At 41.4% G+C, this 20,185-nt stretch overlaps 1 protein-coding gene across 1 annotated transcript; it reads right to left on the bottom strand.

Annotated features, from left to right (window-relative positions):
• Positions 1-2,607: 2,607 nt before the first annotated feature.
• LOC114398620 lies at positions 2,608-3,480 on the bottom strand. The gene is made up of 2 exons (XM_028360795.1): positions 3,374-3,480; positions 2,608-3,295 (listed from the first exon to the last, which is right to left on the bottom strand). Exons 1-2 carry the CDS (start codon positions 3,478-3,480, stop codon positions 2,608-2,610), a joined length of 795 nt encoding a protein of 264 aa, XP_028216596.1.
• Positions 3,481-20,185: the final 16,705 nt, after the last annotated feature.

Below are 20,185 nucleotides of genomic sequence, written 5' to 3'. Positions count from 1 at the left end.
GATAGGATGCTCCAAGTCTACACCAGTGTAGTCAAATCCTTCCTCAGGAGCTTCCAGGGCGCGCCCTCTGCATTAAGTACAAATCCATTCCATGGGATGCAGAGTCTAGCGGCCAGCTCCTGAGGGTCTATGCAAGTGCTGCAGAACCTGGTATATGCAGTATACTGTTCCCCTGGCTCTAGAACTGGTGGTGTCTCCAAAAAAGCATTAAGAGAGGTGGCATCAAATTTAATCAGCTTCCCCCGCACTCGGACCTGCTTGGGGGATTTTTCTTCAAGATCATACAGGTTTGCATAAAATTCCTTGACTAGGGCCACATCTATGTGCCCATCCATCTGCTTGGTCATGGATTTATGCCAGTTCCGCCTCTCAAGTTCCCTACGGAACTCATCGTACTCCGTGATGTAAAGAATAACATTCCTCTCCGGAAAAATGTTCCAGGAGTGAATGTTCTGATCATATCTTTCCTAAGCGCCCTCAAATATGAATCTGGTAGTGTCATAGGGCTCCTTGGGTCTGGAGGCAGTAGCTTTTCTCTCTCTGGAGGCGGTAGTGTCATAGGAATCAAGTTAGACAGGTTTTATTTCAAACAGAAATCAGAAAAATAAAACAGAAAAACTAATTGGGCGCTTAGCGAGATAGACTCGCTTAGCGTGCCTTATGAAAATACCAAGATACGCTGAGCATGACAACACAAAAACAGAGACTTTGGCTAAGCGAGACACACTCGCTTAGCTGAAACAGCACAATGGCTAAGCGATCATGGTTTGCTAAGCCTTATTCTCTAACAGAGAGCTATTTACGCTTAGCGAGACTGACTCGCTTAGCGCAACACACTACATAGGCTTAGCGCCAGCAGGCGCTTAGCCCAAATTGACCACTAGAACATACTTGGCTTAGCGAGCAGGCTCGCTAAGCCCAATTCCAAAACAGAGAAGAAATTGCACTTAGTGAGACTGACTCGCTTAGCGCAAGAACAAAAACTCAGAAAACTAAATTGCCTTAGGCTTAGCGAGACTGACTCGCTTAGTCACCAACAGAAGACCAACAACCTCGTTCACTTTGACCTAAGCAACACAACTCGCTAAGTTCGACATGTCGGCTTAACAAGTTCATACAAACACAAACAAAAATCTGGAATTTTAAACACTCGCTAAGACGAAGTGCAGTGGCTTAGTGAGTTCATACAAAGATTCAAACAAAAACGATGAACACGCTTAGTGGGACAGGGCCAGCTTAGTGAGTTCATCAGAAAACCCAGAAATTCATCCAAAATTGATGAACTCGCTTAGCGAGCAGGTTCGCTTAGCGAGTACATAAAAAATTCTAGAAAAAATTAGGGCTTTGCAGTCCCTAACTATAGGCCACTATTAGGCCTCAAAACCTAATAAAATCAAAGCAATATAACCTACATTATATGTAAAACGAAACCCCTAACAACATATAATCTAACAACTAAGCAAACAACAACAACATCAATCACAAAATCTAAACTTTAAGAGCAACTAACATGGCTTCTATCCTAAGGTTCAAAAACAAAAATTAAAAAGCAAGGTACAAGATACTTACTTGGATTTATGAGAGTGTTGAGCAAAGAAGGAAGCAAAGAAGCAGAGTTTCAAGGGAAGCGCAGTGCAGGAATGCCAATAATGAGTATGAGAGATATTTTTAAATTGTGCACAAAAGAAAATGCCTAAGGTAGTGATGTTTATTTTTGGTAGTTTCGACTGTCTCACTTAGCACGAGTGGCTCGCTAAGCAAACACTCAGTGACGTTTGAATTTTCAGATTTTAAATTCACGCGCTTAGCGAGACATCTTGTTTAGCCCAATTCAAAAATTAGAAAACCCGAGAAGGGTTTGGGCTTAGCGCGAAGGGTACGCGCTTAGCAAGGTCTACAGCTCTGATTGGTTTGTAACTTTCGCTTAGCGGGACAAGTGCCCCCTTAGCGCAATTCCAAACCCAAGAGGGATTTGGGCTTAGTGGGCTGACCTGCTGGGCCCAATTTACATGAAGGTCCAGACAAGGGAGGAATTGCGCTTAGCGCACTAATGTGCTTAGCGGGACAATGTTGTGCGCTTAGCGAGATGACTTGCTTAGCCCAATTTCATTTAATGTAATTCCATAGTGGTTTTTGGGCTTAGCGCACAGGTCTCGCTTAGCAAGATCCCATCAGCCAATGGGTAGGGGTTGATGCGCTTAGCACGAGTAATGACTTGCTCAACGCATGCATAATGATTCGCTTAGTGCACAGGGCGCCCTAAGCGAGTGGATGACTAAAAAAATTTCTAAGTTATTTCTCATCCATAGCTTCAAAGAAGATTTGACAACCCCATATTCAAAACTAAACATGCTGATGACTTACTCAACAAATCACAAACAAGTTAATCCTAACTATATGCAATGATTAATGAAAATAAAAAGAGCTGGGTTGTCTCCCAGTAAGCGCTCGTTTAACGTCATTAGCTTAACGCATATTACCTCATGTATCTGGAGCAAGCTTGGCTCTGGCCATTAGAACCATTTCATTCTTAAGTTCCTTAACCTTTAAATAGACATTCTGGTCAAGTAAGTGCTTTTCTGCATCAAACAGATCAAACTTGATCTTCTAATCATCTATGCCCATTTCTAGTTTATCCTTTCCCATATCCACCACACAACCGGCGGTTAACATAAAGGGATGGCCCAAAATCAAGGGGATTTTAGCGTCCTCTTCAATATCCATCACAACAAAATCTGCAGGGAAACTAAACTGCTTCACCTTAACCAGAACATCTTCAATTATGCTATAAGGTCTTGTAATAGACCGATCTACAAGTTGTAGTGTCATTCTAGTTGGCATAATCTCCAACTCTCTAATTCTCCTACACATGGAGAGAGGCATCAAATTTATACTGGCCCCCAAATCAATGAGAGCTTTACCAACTAACACCGGACCAATAGAGCAGGGAATAGTAACACTCACAGGATCCTTATGCTTAGGTGGAAGGATTCTTTGTATCACCGAGCTGTAGTTCCCTTCCACCACAATGTTATCACTGTGTATATATTTTCTCTTTCTGGTAAGAAGATCTTTCAAAAACTTAGAATAAAGTGGCATTTGCTGTAGGGCTTCTCCAAAGGGAATGGTTATCTCCAATTTCTTGAAGATGTCAAGGAAATGAGCCAGATGTCGCTCCTTGTCTTTCTTTGATGGCACCAAAGGGTATGGTGCTTCCTTCCCAGTACACGAGACAACTTCTTTCTTCTTTTCTTTTGCAAGCTCACTCTTTGTCTTTCTTTCTCCCTCACTTTCTCTAATTTTATCATTTTTTTCTTTTTCTTTTTCTTCATTTATTTCTTTCTCATAATCACTTATTTTGTTCTCCATCAACTGATCCTCTTCTTCCTCTTTTTCTCCTTCTTTAATCACAAGCTCTTGCTTGTCATCACCAATCCTTCCCTCATCCTCAACCAGGTTTGCCGTTCTGCTTTGGGTCATGATAGCTTTGCATTATTTTTTTGGATTCGTCTCAGTGTTTGCTCCAAAATTGCTAGAATAATTATCAGCTAACTGCTTGGCCAGCTACCCCACTTGAATCTCCAGGTTATTAATGGCATACTCGGTGCTCTTATGATTTGACATTGTAACCTGCATAAATTGAGCCAAAGTCTCCTCCAGCTTGGTGTTTCTATCATAGAGGCTAGGCCCTTGGTTCTGAGGCCTATTGGATGATCCACCTTGGTCCTTGTTGAACTGATTTCCAGGGTGGGACCTCCACTGCCCTTGGTTCTGGTTATAATTTAAACCTTGCTAGTGACTTGCATATCCACCTGCATTAAATCCTGGCCTGTTTTTGTTTCCCATGTAATTTACCTCTTGGGCTGTGTCATCCAGGGGAATATAGCGTCCAGATTCGTGAGCTCCTCCACACATGTGTTCGGTCGTGGCAAGCGCACTGGATAGCACAAGTAGTATAAAACGGTAAGAACCAAGTATCGAACTCTCGGGGAACTTGTGTTACTTGGTAAAGCTACTTTAGTGAATAGGTGTCTAGTATGAAAAGAGATGTGTGGATTATGCACAGGTATGTAAAGTAACTATTAAAAGGAAAATCATGTGAGTAATGATGCGTAAAGACAAGTAGACAACACGTTGGTCTTCCTAATAGGTGCATGATGTTAAAAGGATATTCTCTACTTAACAATGCTCATGTGTTCTATGGTGTCTCCTGAAATGCTAAACCTCGATTCCTCATGATAATTTAGTCTAATCCTGATCAAGCACCGTCCTTAGATTCCTCTTGTTGGACTAAACTTGACCAGAACCGCATTAAGACAAACATACAATGAAATTCTGATACTGAGGACAGATGTCGTACAGGATGTCACGACATCCCGCTTCAGAACATGCAGATTATATATGACAGTATGAACAGATTAAACAAGTAAATAACACAAGAGAATTGTTAACCCAGTTCGGTGCAACGTCACCTACATCTGGGGGCTACCAAGCCAGGGAGGAAATCCACTAGAATAGTATTAGTTCGAAGATCTAACAGCCACTGTATACAACCTTCTCACCTAATCACTACCCATGCAACTTCTACCTAAGAGCCACTCTTAGATATGAGAACCCCTCTCACTCCCTCTCAATCACTCACCCGTGTTTACAAACAAATCAAAGACACACCAGAGATTGCTCTCTGAACAATAGAGATCAACTCTACACACTCAGGTCCAACACTTGATGTTAGGGTAACATCAAGGTGGCTCACAAAACACTCAAGTCCCAAAACTCACAAAATAACTCTTCAATCTCGGACTTGGTAGAAAACTCGTGCAGCCTTCATGTTTATATAGCAGTGTGCGTATCTGGGCTGCAACAACTTGCGCTGGATAAGATCTATCATTCTCCTGAAAAATCTGCACTTAAAGATCTAAAAGATAAATTTTGATCTTTTAGTTTTTATCTTTAATCTTTAATCCCTGAACGAACTATTCAAGTTTGTAATTCGAACTTTAATTATCTTTTAATTCGTTCCTAAAGATAGATCGCCTAATCTGTTGCTGACTGCACATTAATCTGTTAAAGGTATAACAGATTTATGTGTCCAGTATTTTCGGGCAGGATGTCCTGGACATTGTATCCGACATCGTGGATCCTGCAGCTTCAATTCTTCTTTTGACATTTTATCTTGCCTTGTGCATTGTGCAGCCCGATCTGATTCCTTGACATAATGTTAGACATCATGTGCAGCAACTCCAGCTTTCCTTCATTGTCTAAGTGCTTATGTTTTAACAAAATTTTAGCCAATCTTTTAAAACTCAGTAAAGCTAAGCACTAACAATCTCCCCCTTTGGCAAATTTTGTCTAAAACATACTTAGACACTTCCTGAGCAGGTACGAGCAGTCATGCAAGTGGGATCAGTAACTTTCATTATCAGAGTAATCAAGCACAGCAGTCTCTGTAGTGGTGACAGCAAAATTCTGCAAGTTGCAAATCTACAAGTCTTTTCCAGGATGTCAAGACATCTCACGTGACATCAGCTTTCTGCTCCCCCTGTCTCCATGCTCTTACTGCAGCATCTTCTATCAGCTACTAGTTTCAGTAGCTTACATCAATCATCATCAGCAGCAGCAGTATAAATACTACTCCCCCTCAAAATCATAAATCATGCATAATATCCTACATGCATAATCTACTGCATAATCTACATGCATAATATCCTATCCTACTACTCCCCCTTTTTAGACAGAATTTGGCAAAAGTAGAATGCATGAAATTAAGGTGCAAATATTACAGACCAATAGCAATCCATTGTTCAAAGGGACATGCCCCAATAGCTAGTAACAGTAAAAAAAATAAAGGTCTGATGGTCATGGGGTGGCATCAGAATCATCATCATCTGATTCTGTATCCTCTGCTGCATCTTCTTCTTCCTCAGCTGCTTCTCCATCATCAATGCCATTGTCTGAGAGTCTTTTGATCAGGCGTTCCAGCTCCATTTTCTTCTCTGTGTTGGCTTTGATGGTTGCCTCCAGCACCTTGCATGTGTCCTTGAGTTCAGCAATCAAATCATCCTTGGACACAGCACCTGAAGCAGCAGCTTTCCCTGATGTCGAGACAATGTCTGGGACATGTGTCCCCTCAAACAGTTTGTAATGCAGGGATAGAGGAGATTCTCTCTTCTTCACAGAGTCAATGTTGTTTAAGATATTGGGATGTTGACTCAACATAATGCCACACAATACAGTTGGGAAGGCAATGGGTAATTTGACAGCAAAAGATTCTGAATGCTTAATAGTTTGATCAAAAATATAGTTTCCAAAATTAAATTTGGACTCGGTTCCAACAGCATACAGAAATTTACCCAAACCTGTGGCAACAGTGGAAGTATGATTGGTGGGTACCCAGTTGGCAGTGCCAATCCTATGCAGGATTGCATACTTCACACTTAGCTTCCCTGCAGAAAGCTTCCCTTTCTTTGGCCAATGCTGGACTTGCTTGGCAGTGATTTCCTTGGCAATTTGATGCTCAGAAACAGCAATATCCACCACTCCTTCAGTTGGTCTGCCCAGGTATTTGTTGATTACAGCAGGGGAGAATCTAATACATTTTCCTCTGAGAAACACTTTCTGATACTCATCACTCTTTCTGTTTGTTATGTCAGAGGGAATGTTGACAATGAATTCCCTGACTAGGCTTTCATAACAATCTCCCAACTTGGTGACTGTTTTCAGCAGTCCAGCAGCCTTGATGAGGTCCATGATCTCCTTGCAATCCAAGGCATCTCTTCCCAGTTCTCTTTCTACAGCAAGTCTGCGTTGATATACAAATTTCCACCTTTCAACATTGCCAATGGAGTGGAATGAAATGTTGTCCAATGGGGCATCAGGGACATTTCCAGGCACCTTTTTCCCTGATTTCTTGGCTCTCTTGATGTCGGGAACATCTAGTTCGACATCATCATCAGAATCAGATGAGGAAATTTCTTTCCTCTTCTTGGAAGGGATTGCAACTTTGCTCCATCTGGATGTGGTAGGAGTGATTGGTGTGCTCTTCTTCTGTGCAATAGTTTTGATTCGTCCAGACCTAGTAATGGGGGTTTTTCCCTTTCTGCTTTGTAATCTTTCTGCAATGCCAAGTGCCAACTTTTTGACAATGGGTTCCTCATCAGATTCTACCTCTTCTAGATCAATGAGGTCACTTGGAGCAGGTTCTGGTGCCCTTGGTGCAGGGGTCTCCTCTGTGGCTTGATCCTCTTCCTCTGTTGATTTCTCTTTACTGGATGAAGAGAGGACTTCAGCATTTGGGGTGGAAGATGTTGGGACATCTTTATCAGCATCAGGGACAGAAGCATTTTTCAAAATGCTATTCACACGACTGCGGATCTTCTTATCCATCTCAGTGTCTACTTCCCTAGGGCTTGTTGCAAAGCTAGGGTTTTCAGAAATCTTCACTCCCTGTTGTCTTTTAGGGATCAGTTTCTCAGGAACAGGGCCTGGACCAGGAATCATTTGTATGGGTTGGATATTGAATTCGGGTTGTTCCTGGTTTGATGGAGTTTTGGAGGATGATGGAGATGATGGTACAGAGGGTGAAACAGGGGATGAGGTTTCTTTTGGTGAGGTAGCCATGGAGAAGCAGAGCTTTTGGAGTGGTTTCGTGAATATCTGAGAAGTGTTGGGGAATGAAAACGAGATTGCCACGAAAATGTAAGTTTGAATGAGGAAGGTAGGGGGACGGAGTTTGAATTTGTTTTGGCTCAGTAGTGAACGTGCTATTAATGTTGAGTGAGAAGTTTGAGCACGTTCAGATAGAAGTAACTGCTATAACTCCTCTAGCAGACAAATGCCCAGCTTGCCCCTCAGTTTTTCAAACTGATTTGCATCCAATGCCTTTGTGAAAATATCTGCTACTTGTTCCTCAGTGGCAACATGCTCCAGTGTGATAACTTTATCATCAACAAGATCTCTAATATAGTGATGTCTAATGTCAATGTGCTTGGTTCTGCTGTGTTGAACAGGATTTTTAGAAATATTAATAGCACTCATGTTGTCACAGTACAATGTCATGACATCTTGTTCGACATTGTACTCCTTCAGCATCTGCTTCATCCAAACTAGTTGTGAACAGCTGCTTCCTGCTGCAATATACTCTGCTTCTGCAGTAGATAGGGACACACAGTTCTGCTTCTTGCTGAACCATGAAATAAGATTGTTTCCCAAATAGAAACATCCACCAGAAGTGCTTTTTCTGTCATCTGCACTTCCAGCCCAATCAGCATCACAATATCCAACCAGCATTGAATCTGAACAATGACAGTACATAATCCCATAGTCACTGGTGCCATTTACATATTTCAGAATTCTCTTTACTTGATTCAAGTGACTTATCTTGGGATTGGCTTGATATCTTGCACAAACACCTACTGCAAAGGTGATGTCAGGTCTGCTTGCTGTTAAATATAGTAAGCTCCCAATCATGCTTCTGTACAGACTTTGATCAACACTGGTGCCAGCTTCATCCTTTGACAGCTTCAAGTGAGTAGGTGCAGGTGTTCTTTTATGGCTGGCATTTTCCAACCCAAACTTCTTGACAATGTTCTTTGCATACTTGCTTTGTGAGAGGAATATGGAGTCTTCCATCTGCTTCACTTGGAGTCCCAGAAAATAAGTCAGCTCTCCAACAAGACTCATCTCAAATTCAGATTGCATCTGTTGGACAAAATGTCGAAGCATCTCATTCGACATCCCTCCAAACACAATGTCATCAACATATATCTGTGCTATCATCAAGTTTTCAGCATCTTGTTTGACAAAGAGAGTCTTGTCAATTCCTCCCTTCCTATACCCTTGCTGAGTAAGGAACTTTGTTAGCCTTTCATACCAAGCTCTTGGAGCTTGCTTCAATCCATAGAGAGCCTTCTTGAGCTTGTATACATGATCTGGATGAGTTGGATCTGCAAATCCCTTTGGCTGCTCCACATAGACTTCTTCATTCAGGTATCCATTCAGAAACGCGCTCTTCACATCCATCTGATACAGCTTGAATTTGAGGATGCAAGCTACACCAAGTAATAGTCTGATGGACTCAAGTCTAGCAACAGGGGCGAAAGTTTCATCAAAGTCTACACCTTCAATCTGAGTGTAGCCTTGAGCAACAAGTCTGGCCTTGTTTCTGGTTATAACACCTTCTTCATTGGTTTTGTTCTTGTAGATCCACTTGGTGCCAATCACATTAGTTCCCTTGGGTCTAGGAACTAGCTCCCAGACTTCATTCCTTTTGAATTGCTCCAATTCTTCTTGCATAGCATTGATCCAGAACTCATCAGTCAGTGCCTCTTTCACATTCTTTGGCTCAGTTTTGGAGACAAAACATGAATTGGAGACAATCTCAGACTCCCTTGATCTTGTAGTGACTCCTCTGTTTGGATCTCCTATAATCAGCTCCTTGGGGTGCATCTTCTGGATTCTAATGGAAGGACTCTTGTCAGGTTGATTGATGTTTGGTTCATCTGAAGCAGAATCAGAGTTTTCTGCATTTTCTGCATTTTCTGCACTTTTAGCTGTATCTGCTACATTGTCTCCCGATGTTCTGACATCGTCTTCGACATCCTTCTTTCTTGCTGGAGTTAGATCATCAACAACCACATTGATGGATTCCATCACAGTTCTGGTTCTGGAATTGAATACTCTATATGCTCTGCTGTTTGTAGAGTATCCCAAGAATATTCCTGCATCACTCTTGGGATCCATCTTTCTCCTTTGCTCTCTATCTGCCAAAATGTAACATGGACTTCCAAAGATGTGGAAGTGCTTGACAGTTGGCTTCCTCCCTTTCCAGATTTCATACAGTGTGGTTGGAGTCCCTCTTCTAAGTGTGACTCTGTTGTGGATATAGCATGCTGTGTTCATGGCTTCAGCCCAGAAATTATAGGGAAGTTCTTTGGCATGAAGCATGACCCTAGCAGCTTCTTGCAAAGTCCTGTTTTTCCTTTCAACTATGTCATTTTGTTGTGGTGTGACGGCTGCAGAGAACTCATGAGTGATGCCTTCAGATGTGCAGAATTCAGTAAACTTGCTGTTTTCAAACTCTCTGCCATGGTCACTCCTAATTCTCTTGATGACACAGTCTTTTTCTCTTTGAAGTCTTAGACTCAACTCTTTGAATACTTCAAAGGTGTCTGATTTCTCTCTGATAAAGTTGACCCAGGTAAATCTGGAGAAATCATCCACAACAACATAGGCATACCTCTTTCCTCCAAGGCTTTCAACTTGCATAGGCCCCATCAAGTCCATGTGAAGTAGTTCCAGCACCCTGGAAGTGGTCTGATGTTGAAGCTTTTGGTGGGACATCTTGACTTGCTTTCCAATCTGACATTCACCACAGATTCTGCCTTCTTCTATTTTCAGATTGGGAATGCCTCTAACAGCACCTTTGTCAATGATATTCTTCATGCCTCTTAAGTGCAGATGTCCAAATCTTTGATGCCATATTTTGACTTCATCTTCTTTGGAGGATGGACATGTGGAGGAGTAACTGGTTTCTTGAGGTGTCCATAGGTAGCAGTTGTCCTTTGATCTGCTGCCCTTCATTAGAACTTCATTCTTCTCATTTGTCACCAAGCATTCTGACTTTGTGAAGTTTACATTGAATCCTTCATCACACAACTGACTGATGCTGATCAAGTTTGCAGTCAGTCCCTTCACCAGCAGTACTTTGTTCAGACTAGGAAGTCCATCATGGACTAGCTTTCCCATTCCAGTGATCTTTCCTTTAGAGCCATCTCCAAATGTCACATAGCTAGTGGAGCAAGGTTCAATGTTCACCAGGAATTCTTTAACTCCTGTCATGTGTCTGGAACAGCCGCTATCTAGGTACCAATCTTCCTTAGCTGATGCTCTAAGTGAAGTATGAACAACAAGACTAACAATCTTGTGTTTTGGAACCCACACCATCTTTCTTCCGCTGCTGCTATTTTGAGTTCCATGACGTGGATGGCCATGTAGATGATAACAAAAAGGCTTTATGTGACCATACTTGCCACAGTAGTGACACCTCCACTTCTTTCTGTTGCTCTTTTTCTGCTGCGTTCCATGATGTCGAGACCGATGTTGTGACATCGAGGCTCCAGTGCTGTTTTTGGCAGGAACAAATTCTGTCATGGTTGGTCTGCCAGCAGATTTATGATTAAATCCAAGTCCTCTCTGGTTTCCAACATTCTTTCCAAGCTGTAGCACCTCATCAAGCATATCTGAGCCTTTATTCAGCATCTTTATTGATTTTGTCATGTTTTCCAGTTTAGAGTTCAGAAAACCAATTTCTCCTTTAAGCTCAGAGATTTCCTCTTCATGTGCCTCCTTCTCAGCCTCCAGATTTGCAATGATCTTCTTCAGTTGTGCTTCTTGCTGAAGAATCTTCTCACTTTTGATGCATAGTTCTCTATAGGATATAGCAAGCTCATCAAAAGTGATTTCAACATCAATATCACTTGAATCTTCATCAGATTCAAATATCCCAGTGAGTGCATTCACATCTCTGTCAGAATCACTTTCTTGTTCACTCTCTGTATCATCAGACCAACATACAGAAAGTCCTTTCCTCTGCTTCTTGAGATGGGTGGGACATTCAGCTTTGATGTGTCCGTAGCCTTCACACCCATGGCATTGAATTCCTTTGCTGGGCTTTTCATCTGACATCTTCTGGTGTTCACTACCTTTCCTGATGTCGAAAGGGATGTTCCGGACATGTGGTTTCTGCCTCCTGTCCATTCTTTTCAGCACTTTGTTGAACTGTTTTCCAAGGAGCACAACTGCGTTAGTCAGACCTTCATCAGTATCCAGGTCATACTCATCTTCTTCTCCTTCATCATTGGACACGAACGCCAGGCTCTTGCTCTTCTTTTCAGTCCTATCCGAGAGTCCCAGCTCAAAGGTTTGAAGGGAACCAATGAGTTCATCTACTCTCATGTTGCAAATGTCTTGGGCCTCCTCTATTGCAGTGACTTTCATGTCAAATCTCTTAGGCAAAGATCTGAGGATCTTTCTCACCAGCTTTTCATCTGTCATCCTTTCTCCCAAGGCAGTGCAAGCATTGGCAATTTCAAGAATGTTCATGTGGAAGTCATGAATGCATTCTTCCTCCTTCATCTTCAGATTTTCGAATTTTGTAGCCAATAGTTGCAATCTGGACATCTTCACTTTGGAGGTTCCTTCATGAGTGATTTTCAGAATCTCCCATGCATCCTTGGCAACTGTGCATGTGTTGATCAATCTGAAGATATTCTTGTCAACTCCATTGAATAGGGCATTCAAGGCTTTGGAGTTTCCAAGTGCCAATTCGTCTTCTTCTTTTGTCCAGTCTTCTTCTGGCTTCAATTCATCAGTGGGCTTTCCTTCTGTGTCCAGCATCTGGGGATGTTCCCAGCCTTTGATGACAGCTTTCCAGGTTCTGCTATCCAGTGATTTGAGGAAGGCCACCATCCTTGCTTTCCAGTATTCATAGTTGGTTCCATCCAGAATTGGTGGTCTGTTCACTGGTCCTCCTTCTTTCTCCATGTTCATCAGAATTTATCTCCCTAGATCTCACTCAGTGATTTAGAGTGCCCGCTCTGATACCAATTGAAATTCTGATACTGAGGACAGATGTCGTACAGGATGTCACGACATCCCGCTTCAGAACATGCAGATTATATATGACAGTATGAACAGATTAAACAAGTAAATAACACAAGAGAATTGTTAACCCAGTTCGGTGCAACGTCACCTACATCTGGGGGCTACCAAGCCAGGGAGGAAATCCACTAGAATAGTATTAGTTCGAAGATCTAACAGCCACTGTATACAACCTTCTCACCTAATCACTACCCATGCAACTTCTACCTAAGAGCCACTCTTAGATATGAGAACCCCTCTCACTCCCTCTCAATCACTCACCCGTGTTTACAAACAAATCAAAGACACACCAGAGATTGCTCTCTGAACAATAGAGATCAACTCTACACACTCAGGTCCAACACTTGATGTTAGGGTAACATCAAGGTGGCTCACAAAACACTCAAGTCCCAAAACTCACAAAATAACTCTTCAATCTCGGACTTGGTAGAAAACTCGTGCAGCCTTCATGTTTATATAGCAGTGTGCGTATCTGGGCTGCAACAACTTGCGCTGGATAAGATCTATCATTCTCCTGAAAAATCTGCACTTAAAAGATCTAAAAGATAAAGTTTGATCTTTTAGTTTTTATCTTTAATCTTTAATCCCTGAACGAACTATTCAAGTTTGTAATTCGAACTTTAATTATCTTTTAATTCGTTCCTAAAGATAGATCGCCTAATCTGTTGCTGACTGCACATTAATCTGTTAAAGGTATAACAGATTTATGTGTCCAGTATTTTCGGGCAGGATGTCCTGGACATTGTATCCGACATCGTGGATCCTGCAGCTTCAATTCTTCTTTTGACATTTTATCTTGCCTTGTGCATTGTGCAGCCCGATCTGATTCCTTGACATAATGTTAGACATCATGTGCAGCAACTCCAGCTTTCCTTCATTGTCTAAGTGCTTATGTTTTAACAAAATTTTAGCCAATCTTTTAAAACTCAGTAAAGCTAAGCACTAACATACAACAACTAGGTTACTGTACCCCAATCCCTCGTGATAATTTGATAAACTAGCCCTATCCTATCAAGTTCTAAGAATCAGACCAGTTTCCATTGTTGAATGATCCTAACAACACATGTATCTATGTGATCAAGGAAAAAGCATGCTAGAATGAAGTTCTGATAGCATAGTGAACACACAAAACATCATTAAATAGATATACAAGTATTTACATCAAGTACCTATAAGGAAGAACCAATTCAGGATTTAGCTCTCCATAACTGGGAAGCTTCATTTACAACAAAGAGAAGAGAAAAATGAAGGATTGAAGAAATACAAGCGGTGAGGATGTCTCCTCCACCTCTAGAACCTCACAATGACTCATAGACTCATCTCATGCTCTCAGGACGACTTCCTCTTGAAGCTCGGTTCTCCGCAGGTCTTCGCACAACAAAATCTCAAAACTCTCTGGAACTTTAACCTTTCTCTCTCTAGAAATCTCTAGACATGCAGAAGCTTTAAGAAAAGGCCAAACTCCTCTCCAAAAATTGATTTCAGGCTTAAATAGGTGGTTTTGTTTGTGCTTGCGCGCTTAGCACAACTCTGAATCACTCAGCGCGCATTAGTGGATTTCGGCTAAGCACGTGCTTTTCTCGCTCAGCGGATGGACTGAAGCGGTGCGCTTAGCGGGATGACGCTTTGCTCAGTGAACATCCACAGCTCATCCTTCTTCCAGATTCTTCCTCGCGCTCAACCGAGGAGTGTTGCGCTCAGCGGATGGCTCGCTAAGCCAAAAGATTGGCTTAGCGAGAGGATGAAAATCAAGACTTCACAAACTTGCCTAAGAAACCTGAAATTGAGAGGAAATGATTATTAAACACACAAAATGGAAATACTAAGTATTTATTACCTATCTTTAACAAAAAGTAATTACAACACTACAAAATAACCATAAATTGGAGGAGATTTGATACCATTTACACAAGTTTTATACACAAAAGTTAGTCGTATTCATCGACTAACAACTCCCCCAAATTTACAGTGTTTCTTGTCCTCAAGAAAATATAGAACAACTCACTGGTCCCCAAGTGACAATAACATGCAGTGACTATGTACAAAGGTGTATGCAACAAAAGTTACTGATTGCATGATAGAAGAATGAAGCAAAATGCCCTCATCACTTGTCTTTCCCAAAGCATGCAGTTATTCAAAGAGAAGAATAAAATGTAACCTATACAATTAGATGAAGTTAGGCATAAGACAAATATCAAGGAAAGTAGCTTAAACCACAGTCTCACGGCTTCTGTTTCACTCAAGCTCAGGTGTTTAAGCTATCCATTAATAACAACTAGCAAGAGGTCCAATCTTTGAACTTCATCTCATGTCATCAAGTCAGGAATGCATAAATAGAATCAGAAGGACTTTCACAGGCTTGTAGTGAGGCTTGACTACAAAAAATCATTGGTTTTTCTAGGATTCAAAGGCTTAGATTCTAAGAAAGCACAAATCCTAGACTTATCCAAGTAATCTTTTCAATACAATTAGCTTACTCACTAGCCTTTCACTTTAATTTGCTTTTAACCTTATTACAACAACACACATTTTCTTTGATTGCTTTTTTTTAGCACACCACTTATTTGTTGTGTGTGCTGATGCTTTACCTTTTTCTTTACATCCAAATCAACTCCACTCCCCTAAATTTGGGGTAAATTTGCCTCGAACCATATGCTCTCCTAGAATCTAAGCAAGGTATCTGGAGATATTCATTCAAGTTCAAGGTTCAATTTTGAAAATGTAATTTAGCTCACAAAGGGTGCGAAGGATACAATTATCATTCAAGGTAAGCCTTTTGGTCAATTGGCTTATGTATACAATCATGGCCTTCATCATGTCCTCATTCATACATTTCATTCTAGATTTAAGAGATTGATGCAAAGACCATTACTCAAAGCTAGTCGTTCCCTCACAGTTTAAGATCACACTTTCACCGATTATGGTTCAAGCTTCTCTTTCTCAATCAACCTGTCTATTGACTAACAATTCTAATTGTAGATTCACATTCTTGTTCTTTCTTTGTCTAACAACATACTTGCTCAAACTCATGAAAAGAAACACAAACTCCATCACAATCATGCATGCAATCCAAAATCAATTCATAACACCAATTTTCACAAAAAGATAAAAGTGTTTCACTGCAATATCATCAAAGTATCAAACTATTCCATATGCTTCAAAGCAAGCATACCAACTAACCATAAACAAAAAAAAAACAGTGTATACAAACATTAACCAAAATCACTAAAAACACTGTACTAAAACTATAATCATTATAATAACAATCCAAAAAGAATCATCAGGAATTTAGAATTCTTGTGACTGGTCCTGTGTGTCCCGTGTTTGAACATCCTCCTCATCTGTTAGATGAAGTACTGGAGTAGCTGTAGGAGAAGTGTTCAGAGTCAGGACTGGTGTGGTCAGATCCTCTGGTATCTCGAGTATAGGAGTGGAGGGGTCTGCTGCATGCTGAGGTGAGGATAAGTCCACCACTAGTGTGGGTGGATCTGATGTGACCTCTTGAAACCTCCCAGGAGACCTCTCGAGACCTCCCAGGAGTAGCAACAACTTCCTATCTAACCTGCGTCTCACCTGCCTCCTCCTCTACCATGAATGGCTCTGGAATGGTGGCCTTAGATGACTCATCCTCTACATGCTATGGTACCTGGGTTGTGGGACCTTCATCTTTCTTGTGAAGAGATGGTTGGGCCCCAGGCCAGGCTACCCTCTCAGAAACTACTCAACGAAAGGAATGGATCTTGGAGGCACCACCACCTATAAACTCTGAAGTAAAATAATCTGTCCCTGATGAATGCTTTGAAGCATGGCTTCAAAGCGTTGAGAATCACTGAGCTAGGACTGAAGGAGCTGTTGAAGTGGATGTTGGAGTAGGAGCTGTAGATGTGGAAGGAAGCTCAGCTGGTCTCGCCCTCGCCTTCCTAGCCCCTTGGATAGAAATTGTCAGATCATCAACATTCCAATAGTTCTTCCTGATGTAGGCCAAGTTAATGACTGGGCTAAGGTGCTCAAAAGTAAGGCTATCAGAGACAACCCCTCTGGCTCTACATAGGGCGGTGATCAGAGCAGGAAACCCAAGTCTAGAAGAGTTAGACTGGGCTATAGAAGTCATCTGGCCAGAAATGAGAGCTCCTACGTTCATGTCCATGCGAGAGGCTAGGCCAAAGATTAGCCCAGCTCTGTCCACTGTCAGATCAGAGGTATATGATGTGGGGGCCAAGTTGGAGTATGAAAGAACACTCCACGACTGGGCTAAAGCAGCCAAATCTTTCTTGAGAATCCTCCTAGGATGGCCCTCAGCATTCAAGATGAACCCTCGTCCTGGTATGCATAAGGCAGCCTCAATCTCTCTATAATCTATGGGCAGCCTGCAGTATCTGGAGTATATGGGCAAAGTCTCACCTTCTGCCAACACCCCAGGTGTCTCCAGGAATGTGTTGAGGCTGTCAGTGTCGATCTTCACTAGATGGCCTCTGACTCTGGCTTGCTTTGGTGAAGGGCCCTCAGAACTGTATAGGTTTGCATAGAACTCTTTCACCAAAGACAAATCTATGCTCCCATCGACCAAATTGGTGAGGCGTTTATGGAAATTACGCTTCTCCAACTCAGTCTTAAAATCATCCAACTCGGTGTGGTAGAGCTCCACCTTCCTCTCTGGCAAGATGTTTCTCCCTAGGACATTATCCGTGTACCCGTTCCAAGCATCTAAGGAGTGAAATCTCCTTGTATCATATTGTGTTGTGGGTCTTGAACCGATACTCTTGCGTTTCCTAGAGGCCATCTATAATTAAAGGAACCAAACAGTTAATCAGAACACAAGTTATTCAAATTCAAAAACTGAAAAATAAAACTGAAAAAGGCACTAGTGGCTTAGCGAGACATGGTCCGCTTAGCTGGTCTTCACAAAATATACACAACCACTTAGCGACACGTGGGGCTGCTTAGCGGATGTTGCAAAATTTCAGCTTTTGCATAATCGGCTTAGCTGGCAACTGCTCGCTAAGCCTAACTATTGTCGCAAGGATTTGCGCTAAGCTCCTCAAGGTTTGCGCTTAGCGGAACCATACAATTCAAAAAATACACTAAGTATGGGAGCTTAGCGAGCGAGGCTCGCTTAGCCCAACGATTGCCGTAACGAAATGCGCTTAGCTCAGGTACACTTAGCTTAGCGCGCGGCTTTCAACAAAAAATTTGACTAAGTTACATGGGCTTAGCGAATCAGCCTCGCTTAGCCACAGGTATTTCAGCAAGAGGATGAGTGTTCATCCTCACCCGATGAACTCGCTTAGCGCGGTAGGAACACTTAGCGAGTTATTCCGAAAACGCATATATTCAATGAATACTGATGAACTCGCTTAGCGCAACATGCTCGCTTAGCTAGTTCATCGCGTTTTCCAGAAAAAACGCATAAAACACAGTTCATTTTCTTCCATTTTTTTGAGCCTCTAAAAGGGATATCAAACATGCAAACCAACCAAAATGACTTATACAGTACAAACATATATGAAGTCTTAATATTTAACTACTTCTAAAAACATTCAAACCCTAAGAATCTAAAGCTAAATCTAAGGTTTTCTAACCTAAGGTTAAACAAAGTAAAAGAGAAAGAAAAGGAATGAGGAACTTACTTGGATTGTTGTGAGCGAGAAGATGTGTGAAGATGCAGAAAAAGCAAGAATGCATGAAGTTGGGTGTGAGAGAGAATGCAGGCAATGTTCAGTAAATTTTAGCAATTGTGAGTGTAACTGACATTACACTCACTTAAGCAATTTTCGAGCCTCTCGCTTAGCGAGCCGAAGCGCTAAGCGAGCCTGAGAGACGTTTGGTAATGGAGCGGTCAACAAGTTGTAAAGTCATCCTAGTGGGCATGATCTCCAACTCTCCCAACCTTCTGCACATGGAGAGTGACATTAAGTTAATATTGGCTCCCAGGTTGATAAGAGCCAGTCCCACAGTGACTTCTCCAATTGAACAAGGAATAGTTACACTCCCAGGATCTTTATGCTTGGGTGGAAGGATCTTCTGGATCACAGCACTGCAATTTCCTTCCACTATGATGTTTTCCTGATGAATATATTTGTGCTTCCTTGTTAACATATCTTTCAAAAATTTAGAGTAGAGTGGCATCTGCTGCAACTCTTCTCTGAAGGGCATGGTTATTTCCAGTTTCCTGAAAATATCTAAAAATCTCGCCAGATGATGATCTTTTTCTTTCTTGGAAGGTACCACAGGATATGATACTTCCACACCTTCATCCACAACTTTTTCTCTCTTCTTCTTTCTAGCTTGTTCACTTCTACTCCTCTCTTCATTCTTATTTTTTTCTTCATCTTTTTCAATTTTTTTATTTTCTTTTTCTTTTTCTACTTCTTTTTCTTTTTCTTGGTCATTTACTTTCTTTTTCTTAATCATTATTTGTTTTTCTTTTTTCTGATTGCTTTCACCTCTCACATCCTTGAGTATATCCTTGTCTTTGTTGATTTCCCATATAGTGAATTTCTTGAGTGTGTTCTTCAATAGGAATACATTGGCCTGTTTCATAAGCCTCACCACATTTGGTACTGTAACCTGCAAAATAGAAGAATGTGTAGGTTGACCAATAGACAGTTTAGTTGGCAACTTACCAAGTGTTTCTGTTAAAATCTCAAGTTGCTTAGAAAGAAACTTATTCTGTGCCAATAAAGCATTATGTGATGATAGTTCTAACAAGCTTTTCTTTGTGGGTTGATGAACTTTGTAACGCAGAATAACATGATTGCTGGCTGACATATTCTCAATTAGCTCAGTTGCCTCTTCAGGGGTCTTCAACTTTATTTTTCCCCCTGCTGAAGCATCTAACAGTTGCTTGGTTTGTGGTCTCAGCCCATCTATAAACATATTCAATTGAATTGGCTCAAAGAACCCATGGGTGGGAGTCTTTCTCAATAAACCTCTAAACCTCTCCAACGCTTCACTTAAGGACTCGTCAGGGAACTGATGAAATGAAGAGATTGCAGCTTTCCCTTCCGCAGTCTTTGACTCTGGGAAAAATTTCTTTAGAAACTTTTCAACAACTTCTTCCCAAGTTTTCAGACTGTTACCCTTAAATGAGTGGAGCCACCTTTTGGCTTCTCCTGCCAAGGAAAATGAGAATAGACTGAGTCTAATAGCTTCATCTGGCATGCCTTCAATCTTTATAGTGTTATAGATTTCAATGAATGTTGCCAAATATGCATAGGGGTCCTCATTCGGTAATCCTTGGAGTAAGTTCCCCTATATTAAATGAATCAAAGAATGAGGGTAGTTTATGTTGTGAGCTTGCACTTCAGGACGTGCAATGCTGGTAAAGAATTGCGGCACTGAACTACTTGAATAGTCCTCAAGGGTAACTCTTTGCTGGTGTTCATCTACCATGGAAACGACTTCTGGAAAATAGGTTGCAGATTCCCTTGATGATGGTGAATCAGATGATGAAGAATCAAAAAAATGAGTTTCTTCCTCAAGAATGGACACTACTGTCCTGTCTTGCAGTAATTTTCTTCTCTTC

This window comes from Glycine soja, chromosome 19 (genome assembly GCF_004193775.1).
Source record: "Glycine soja cultivar W05 chromosome 19, ASM419377v2, whole genome shotgun sequence".
In the NCBI taxonomy this organism is placed as follows: domain Eukaryota; kingdom Viridiplantae; phylum Streptophyta; class Magnoliopsida; order Fabales; family Fabaceae; genus Glycine; species Glycine soja.
This window is presented reverse-complemented; position numbering and strand designations above follow the sequence as displayed.